The sequence below is a fragment of the Echinops telfairi genome, unplaced genomic scaffold, assembly GCF_000313985.2.
Source record: "Echinops telfairi isolate 266 unplaced genomic scaffold, ASM31398v2 ScPeMD7_3533;HRSCAF=4204_1, whole genome shotgun sequence".
In the NCBI taxonomy this organism is placed as follows: Eukaryota; Metazoa; Chordata; class Mammalia; order Afrosoricida; family Tenrecidae; genus Echinops; species Echinops telfairi.
Genome location: NW_022107432.1, coordinates 22,373,562 through 22,382,289, shown reverse-complemented (window position 1 = coordinate 22,382,289; position 8,728 = coordinate 22,373,562). Strand labels below are relative to the sequence as shown.

Sequence of the window (8,728 nt, the reverse complement as noted above, 5' to 3'; positions counted from 1 at the left end):
GGACAAGATGCTTGCGTGGTCCAGGTTCCCAGCAAGTCCTCCTGGTCTTACGTCCCTGGGCTCGGGGGCTGGGGGGTGGGGTGGGGGGAAGAGGGGACTAGCAACTGTGACAGGAGCCTCTGTCTCCCTCTCTTGGAAGCTGGGTGAGCCAGCCTTTGGTGTTGCCTGGCGAATGGGGGTTTCTCAGCTTTGATGGGGCTGGTGGGAACTTGGAGATAACCAGAGAGGGGCTGGCTCTTGGGTAGCTGCTTGGGGAAGGCAGGGGGTCGGGGGTGGGATAGGGGGAGCCTCTCGGAGATGGAAGGGGGGGAGGGGATGGTGAGTGGTGCAAACCAGGACTCGAATCCCAGCCTGGCCAACCCTTGAAGTCATTTCAGCTCTCAGGAGGAGCCCCAAGATCAGCAGGGTTGGGGGAGCTGGTGTGGGACCTGAGACTCTTCTCAGTTGAGCTTCTGGTCCCACCCTACTTCCCCCACTCACCCCTGCTCTGTAGACCACCCTCCTGGGCATTGAGTGGCAGGAGCTTCAGGGGTGTCCCATCTGGGTATGGCTGGCTGGGTCACTAACCTCTGTGATCTGCTACCTTCCCCCAGATCATGCGCATCAAGCCTCACCAAGGCCAGCATATAGGAGAGATGAGCTTCCTCCAGCACAGGACATGTGAATGCAGGTGAGGCTTGGGGAGCCCTCTGGACGTGCCCTCCAGGGGCCTGCGCCTTGCTGGGGTTGGACACGGTACCCCACAGTGCTGTGGGAGGGATTCTGTGGATCATTGTACGCAAGAGATTCTTAAAACTGCTGGGTCATGGTCATAAATAGTGCGTGAAGTTCGCACTTACCTGCTGCACAGGAAGCTTGGCAGTTTGAACCCACCCGGGGGGAGGAGGGTTCTATGAGCAAAGGCCTGGCACAGTGGGTGCTTCTGCAAAGATGACAGCCAAGAAAGCCTGTGGGGGCAATTCTGCTCTGCTGTGTCGTGGGGTCCCCCGCTGGACAGCTGACCACAGCAGCAGTAATGATCAGTGATCGCCATGATCACCGGCTTAACTCCACGCTCTGTTTTGTTCTCCCCCACTCCCCTCCACCCCCCCCAACTCTCTGCAGACCAAAGAAAGAAAGAGCGAAACAAGAAAAGTAAGTCGCAGCGACACCGGCACGCCTCCATATCCTTGGCTTTGGTTTAGGACGCTCGGCCGCCTAGCAGGGGTTCTGGTGGCCTCCCTGGGCCAAGGAGCGGGTCTGCGCGGGGCTTGTGGGGTCAGCAGTGGGATGGCTCGGACTTCAGGAATAGGCTCCAAGATGAGTGACCACCAGCCTGGGGCGGCCTGGGACAGAGAAGCTGCCCAACAGGCCTCAGTGCCATTCTTGGCCGCAGCTTGCTGTCTTGGTGTGTTGAGGGGCAGGAGGGGGCTGGAGCGTGGTGGCAGAGAGGCCAGCTCTGTGTGTCCGAGGAGGGGGGCTCTTAGGGTGGCTTTTGTTGGGGGTGCAGTGAGCCGGCTGGGCTGGGACGTGTCTCTGTGACTGCCTGCAGCAGTAGTGGGGCTCGAGGGAGACCCACGGCCCTTGGGGCTGTGGAGGTCATCTTTCTGAGACCGCTTTCTAATGCCCAGCCACTGAGGGTCAGGCTGGGGCAGGGGGTGGGGGCAGTAAGCCTGTAAGGCAGGTAAACAGCTACCTTCCGTTATGAACTGGCTGTGAAAAGAGACCGAGAGAGAGCAACTGTGCCCTTCCCTCTTCCCTGCCCTTCCCTTCACCCTGTCTGGCCCCAGCACTCTGGGCGCACCCGTGTCCCCGGAGGCTTCAGCCCGTGACCCCTCCTTCCCTTAGTGTTCTACTTCCAGGATCACTGTGGCTACCTACCAGAGCAATGATTTGGCTCAGAGAGAGAGAGAGAAAGAGAGTAAGATTGAGTGAGTGAGTGAACGTGTGTGTGTGTGTCTAGACACCCCCCCTCCCCAACCCTTCCAGTGCTTTCTCCTGCCAGGAAGCTAGACGCATCCCTCTCCGGGGTCCCTTTCTGCCCGCCCACCTCGCCCCTCCCCATGTTGGCATCTTCCTTTGGACCAGCATGTGTGGAGAGCGCTGGCTCCCTTGAGGGGGACAGGATACAGCCTGTCTCCTTGCCTGTTCCCCAGATGCCCGCTTTGCTCACGGGTAGAGCAGGGGGCTCGCCAGGGCTCGGGAGAGAGTCTGGGGAGATGGTGTAGCAGGCTTTGATGGGCTGAGGAGAGGACTTGCTCCCAGGTGACATCCTGGCCCCTCCTCCCCGTGTGTGCCTGCGTGTCCGGCTCCCACCCCACCCTGGGGCTCCGGCTGCAGTGTTGACGACACCCGGCCCCGCCTCCCCAGCCTCGGTTATGACTGGGCCGGCTGGCACCTTTCATGTGCCGCCCTTGGTCTTGTGCCAGCAGCAGCCAGTGTAGCTGTTCCCCTAAGCTGTGATCCCCAAAGGCAGGGCCCCTGGAAGGGTCTCCTTGCGATCGTATGTGGAAATGGAGGCGTCTAGGCACGGTCCCACCCCCACCATGTCAAGTCAGGTCTCTGACTGCCCCATCCTCGGGGCTTCCACCTCCCACGGCCCCCTGGGTGCTGGGAATAAGCCTGCCCTTGGGACTTTGCTCTGCCTGGGACCAGCTGTCACCACAAGCAGGGAGGCCCTCTGGTCCGGTGCCCTCTACCCAGGCCCGGCTGGACTGAGGAGGAGACGCTGAGTCGGGTGGGTGAGCCATCCCGTCAGGAGTTCTGCTCCTGGGAGCCCGCCATGCAGACTTGGTTGCTTTTTCACCCCCACCCTCGTCCTGCCCACCCAGCACTTCTCTTCCTCCCCACTTCCCCTCGCTGTCTTTCTGTCTGTCTCTGTTTTTATTTTCCAGAAAATCAGTTCCAGGAAAGGGCAAGGGGCAAAAACGAAAGCGCAAGAAATCCCGGTATAAATCCTGGAGCCTGTACGTCGGTGCCCGCCGCTGTCTTAACTAATTCCCTGGCACCTCCCGGGCCCTCAATCGAGCTCCCGCCTATAGCATCCTCTAACCTTGCTGCTCGGCCACCCGTCCTCCCCACCCCCGGCCCCAGTCTCTCTCTCTCTCTCTCTCACTAATTAGCACCACTGGGTAGATGCTGTGGCGTGGTTGGTCCACAGTGGGGCTGAGGTTGGGTAGAGTGGGCCTGGAAGATTCGGGGAGGGAACTCTGGCTTGGCTGGGCACCGACTTTCTCTCACCCACTGGGCGCTGGTGGCGGGCCCATGTGGGTATGGATGCTGGGCACGGGTGCCCGCTTGGCCAACTGGTTTCCACTGCTCTAGACTTCTGCACTTGTCTGGAAGCTGAGGCGGGTGGGGTAGGGAAGTGTGGCGTGAGGAAGGGGGGTGCAAATGAGCGTGTTGCCGGCCGGAGGAGGAGGCTGGCAGGGCCAAGGCCCCCCTCCCCACGGCGGCGAATCCTCCTTTGGGGGCGGCACCTCAGCTTCTCCTGGACTTGGGGCCTCTGTAGGAGAGCTACCCATCCCATCCCAACCTAACCCACGGCACTGCAGACAGCTTCCTGTGGGGCTGCTCTTCCCTGGGCTGGTGGCTGTGGGGGGGTCCTGCCCTGGGCCTGGCCTCCCATCCTGCTCACCTCTTGTAAGGGGGCCTGAGCATAACTTCTACACAATGAGGAGGTGGTCTCTGGAAGTCTCTGGTTCCCTACATGCTGTCGCCCACCAGTGAAGAGTCATGGGTGCTTTTCCAGGGTGGCAGCAGTTGGCGCCCTGTGGCCGGAGGGGCGCCCCCCCCCCCACACCGGTGCCCATGAAGCCCAGGACTGCCCCTCTGGCGGCCTTCTAGAATCCTGCGTCCTGCCCGTGTGTGCCCATCTCTTCCTGCGGGCAGGTCTCCTAGCCAGTGCTGCCTCTGTCGCCGCGCGCTCTGTCTTCCACTGCGGGGTTCACATCCTTCTGGGGCGCAGAAGGGCGCGAGGGCCACGGAGCCGGGCGGGGCGGGGCGCGGCGCGGCCTCAGACATGTCAGGGGGTGTTGCATGGTGGTGTTTTTTTTTTGTTTTGTTTTATTTTTCCCCTCTCTCTCTGCTGACGCTGTAGCTTAGATGTCTTTCCTTTTGCCTTTTTGCAGTCCCTGTGGGCCTTGCTCAGAGCGGAGAAAGCATTTGTTTGTACAAGATCCGCAGACGTGTAAATGTTCCTGCAAAAACACAGACTCACGTTGCAAGGCGAGGCAGCTTGAGTTAAACGAACGTACTTGCAGGTTGGTTCCTGGAGGATGAGCGAGCAAGTCAGAGAGGAGGAGCCTCACGCAGAGAATGGGGAGAGGAGGAGGGAGACCGCATGCGTGCCCGAGAGGGGCCGGCCGCTTGCTTGGCTTCTGCCTGCCTGCCTGGTCATCACGACCATCTCTTGCTTGCAAGGCCCCTGTGGTGGGCCCTGGACGGTGGTCCAGCCTGGCGGCGCCCCTCCAGAGGTGGCCCTGGTTGCCCGAGTGGGTAGGCTGGTGTGGCTTCATGTAGTGGTGTGGACGCCGGCTGTGTGTTGTGTCCTGTGGTCCTACTATGAGTGGCGGCTGTTGGTCCTGAGGTCCTGGTTCTGACCACTACTCATCCTGGGAGCCCGGCCAGGTGTGCAGAACGCTGCAGTTCACGGAGGTCCCTGGCCGGGGAGCCTGAGAGGCACGGGTTCGGGCTCTCGGGTTAAGGGGAGGGAGGTCTTCCGATGTTGCCGAAGATGTAGCATCCAGTGATGAACGGATGCTGGCTACTTCTAGTCCTCGGCCTGTTGTGGTGACGGATGGCCCCATGTCTCTCCCAGGGTGGATGGGGGAGGGGGCCAGGCCCACGGTACTAATATTCGTGCATCAACTCCTTAGAACCAGGCCTGGTATTGTCCCCTTTGTGACTGTCCCTTGTCCGAGGTGGGGCCGGGGAGGTGTTGAACGCAGCTGGCTGAGTTGAAGGGGGTGAGATTGGAAGCAGAGGGCTTGCTAGGTGGCCAGTTGTCTTTTGATGCCTGGACTGGTCTGTCCTCTGGGCCAGGGTGAGCTTTCCCCCAGGAAGAGGGGCTTTTAGGCCTCCCCCCACCTCCAGGTGGGGCCAGGCTCCTTGCAGATTGTCCAGACACCCCATTCACAAAACCCTGGGGGCACAACTGCCCAACTCGCCCCTCGCCAGCGGTCTTGGGGCTTGTGGTGCTCAGGGGACCCAGCCCAGGTTGTTGGTGAGTCTTGGTGCTACGTGAAGGCTGGCAGTGTTTGTTCATACTGAGAGCCAGGGGGACTGCACACCTCCAGGGCTGGACGAAAGGCATTCGCCTGTCGACTATTCTGCAAGAGGCTGTGCAGGATGGGGGAATGCTTGAAGTGACCCCGGAGCTAGCTGGTCACCCTAACTGCCAAAGTGCTCACCAAGTCCTCAGTCGGACTGTATCTAGGAATTTCAAACTCCCTGCCTCCTGCCCCCCCCCCCCAAACCCAAGGTCCCATTCCCAGACTTTACAAAGGGAGGTCTCTGCTGCCTCTTCACCATGGGGAGCGGGGAGGGTCCCGGAGGCCAGCCTGGGGGCAGCGGCGCTGTGAGAAAGTCATTGGAGGGCTGCGCTGTCACCAGCATCCTGTTCTCTCCCCCCACCCTAAAATCAACATCGGAGAAAGGAAAGCGCAGGGCACCCGCCTGGCCTGCTGCTGCCACTAACTCAAGAGAAGGGAGGCAGGGGGAGGGCTCAGAATGGGGGACAAGGCCCTCAGCTTTCTGGGGCCTGGACTCCCTCCACCTCCCCCTGCTGCGTCCAATGGAGTGAGGGGACAGCACCCCCCTCACTCCCCGGGCTCCAGGATGTTCAGGAGGGGCTGCTCTTTGGTCCTTGCTGTTTGTTGCTCTGTGAAAAGTCCCACGTTCTAGTCTCGTCTGTACTAGATTGTAAGCTGTAGCGGGCAGGTGCGGTGGCTTCCCAGGTATCATGGAAGCCCTGACTCTTGCCTCAGACTCCTCAGACTCGGGGCTCCCTGTGGCTCTGCAGCACAGGCCACAGACCTGGCAGGAGGGGAGGGGGAGGAGGGTGCTGCGTGCCACGCCAGGCCTCCTCTTGGGCTCTAACCCCCAGCCTCTGTCTCCCTCAGATGTGACAAGCCAAGGCGGTGAGCCGGGATGGAAGGGAGAGCCTCCCTCAGGGTTTCAGGAACCAGACCTCTCACGTGGAAAGATTGATACAGAATGCCCCAGAAACCGCACAGCTGCCACCACCACCGTCATCACCGACAAAGCAATCCTTAATCCAGAAACCCGCCATGAAGGAAGAGGAGACTGCGCACAGACAGCACTTTGGGTCCGGAGCGCGAGACTCCGGGGAAGCATTCGCAGAAGCATTCCCGGGCGGGTGACCAAGCTCGGTCCCTCTTGAAATTGGATCGCCATTTTTTCTTTCTTCTTTTTTTTTTTTTTGCTGCTTAAATCACCGAGCCCAGAAGAGTAGAGAGTTTTATTTCTGGGATTCCTGTAGACACACCCCACATATATATATATACATATACATGTATATATACATATATATAAAATATATATATATTTTATACAGCTATAAAATATATATATTCTTTTTTTAAATTAACATTGCTAATGTTATTGGTGTCTTCACTGGATGTATCTGACTGCTGTGGACTTGAGTGGGAGGAGGGAGAACGACCTCTCAAATCCCTCTTTGGAAAAGGTGCAGGGCCAGGGCCTGGGGGCAAATCTGGTCTGCTTTCGGGAATACTGACAAACCCAGGCCCGGCCCCAAGCCAACTACCCTGAGTCAATGGACAGAAAGACAGATGGCAAGTACAGGGACAAGAAGGTTGGCTTATGACCAGGAGTTGAGGGCACCTCAGGACATTGCTGCGCTTGGGGATCCCCTCCACACCTTGCACGGGCACCTTGCCCTCCTGGGGCACTGTCTGGAACGTTCAAGAGCCTTCACCGGATGGCCCCCACCCAGTCTCACCTCTCGAGCCTGCCTGCGTCCGAGATGCCCACGGAGGCCCCAGACATCCTGGAGAAGACAAGGGGATGAGGGTGGGGTGGGGGGTGGGTACGAGAAGAGCAGCCCCCGGTCAGCCCCTCCTCCTGGGAACCAACCCTCATCCCCAGAGGGAAGGACCTCGGGCCTTCTGTCTTGGCCCCCCCCCCTGCTCTGCTCCCCAGTTTGGGGTGCAATCCAGGAAAGCCTGGTGTCCTCAGACCACTAAAACCACTAGTTCTGCCCTCCCCCCCACTCCCCTGCAGGGGGGGGCGGGAAGGGGGTCCTGGCTGAGTGTGTGAGTGGCTGACCCTCCTCTGGCCCCTGAACCGCCCCGTCCCTTGGCCTAGAGAGAGGCAGGGCAGGGCAGGACCCACGGACCCATCACAGAGGCAGAAGAGCAAGTTTTATATACGGTACTTATTTAATGACCCTTTTTAATTAGAAATTAAAACTGTTAATTTAATTAAAGACTAGGGCTTTTTTCAGTATTCTTGGTTTAATATTTAATTTCAACTATTTATGAGATGTATCTCGCTCTCCGGCTCTTTCGCTCGTTCTCTCGCTCTCTTATTTGTACCGGTTTTTGTGTATGAAATTCATGTTTCCAATCTCTCTCTGCCCCGATCGGCGACAGATACTTGCAGCATGTCCTGAGCAGATATTTAATTTTGCTAACACTCAGCTCTGCCCATTTCATTTCCCCAGCCCCCACCACACATTCCTTTGAAATAAGGTTTCAATATACATCTACATACTATATATATATATTTGGCTATTTTGTATATATACATATATATGTTTATGTATATATGTGATTCTGATAAAAATAGATACCGCTATTCTGTTTTTTTTTATATGTAAAAACAACAAAAAATAGAGGATTCTACATACTAAATCTCGTTCCTTTTTTAATTTTAATATTTGTATCATTTATTTATTGGTGCTACTGTTTGTCCGTAATAATTGTGGGGGGGGGAAAGATATTAACATCTCGTCTTTGTCTCTAGTGCAGTTTTTCGAGATATTCCGTAGTACATATTTATTTTTAAACAGCAACAAGAAATACAAATATATCTTAAAAAGAAAAAAGCGTTTTGTATTAAAGATTTTAATTCTGATCTCAAAATCTACTCCTGTTTCTCTTTCTCATTGAATCCTTGTTCCAGCCTTCCCCCCTCCCCCACCTCTTTCCCCCCTCCCTTGGGGGAGCTGGCATTTGTCTTTGGCCTGGTAGAGTGGCCTCAGGCGTCTAGGACATGGGGTGACCCACCTCAGTGTGTTGAGGATAGAGTCTGTGTCTAGCCGGGCTGGATCTGAGTGTAGCTGGTCTACTGCTGGCCTTGATGTAGCATGGGGGTTCTGGACATGAGTGGGAAGACAGGAGGGACCTTTCCTGAAAGGGGAGCCATCGACCTTAGTGTCAAGGTGCCTTCCAGAGCCACGTGATGCAGGTGGGTGAATGGTGCAGGGAGCTGCTGTCTGTTTCTGAGCTGTGACTAGCCGTGATCATAGGCAGGGAGTGGGAAGGGGCTGTGACTAGCAGGCAAACTCAGTCTTCCATCGCGAGTCTTGGAGTTCCTTGAACTTCTGCAGGAGAGATCCATCGCTCTGACCTGCCCGCCTTACGGCACCACCCCTCCTCTGTCCCGTCTCAGGTGAGGTAAAAGCTGTCTTTGAGAGACATGAGCAATACTTTGTCCTCGGGGTCCTGCTAGCCATGCTCATTGGGCCAGTCTTGGTGCTAGG

At 57.2% G+C, this 8,728-nt stretch overlaps 1 protein-coding gene across 1 annotated transcript in view; it reads left to right on the top strand.

Moving 5' to 3' along the window:
- The window catches only part of VEGFA (vascular endothelial growth factor A), a gene marked incomplete at its 5' end in the record, with an annotated part of 15,536 nt that extends 7,424 nt beyond the window's left edge, over positions 1 to 8,112 (top strand). The window contains 5 exons of the mRNA XM_004710870.2: positions 594 to 670; positions 1,105 to 1,134; positions 2,874 to 2,945; positions 4,110 to 4,241; positions 6,102 to 8,112. Coding sequence (XP_004710927.2) covers positions 594 to 670; positions 1,105 to 1,134; positions 2,874 to 2,945; positions 4,110 to 4,241; positions 6,102 to 6,123 — 333 coding nt within the window. The remainder of the gene's footprint in view (positions 1 to 593; positions 671 to 1,104; positions 1,135 to 2,873; positions 2,946 to 4,109; positions 4,242 to 6,101) is intronic.
- Between the last annotated feature and the right edge of the window lie 616 nt (positions 8,113 to 8,728).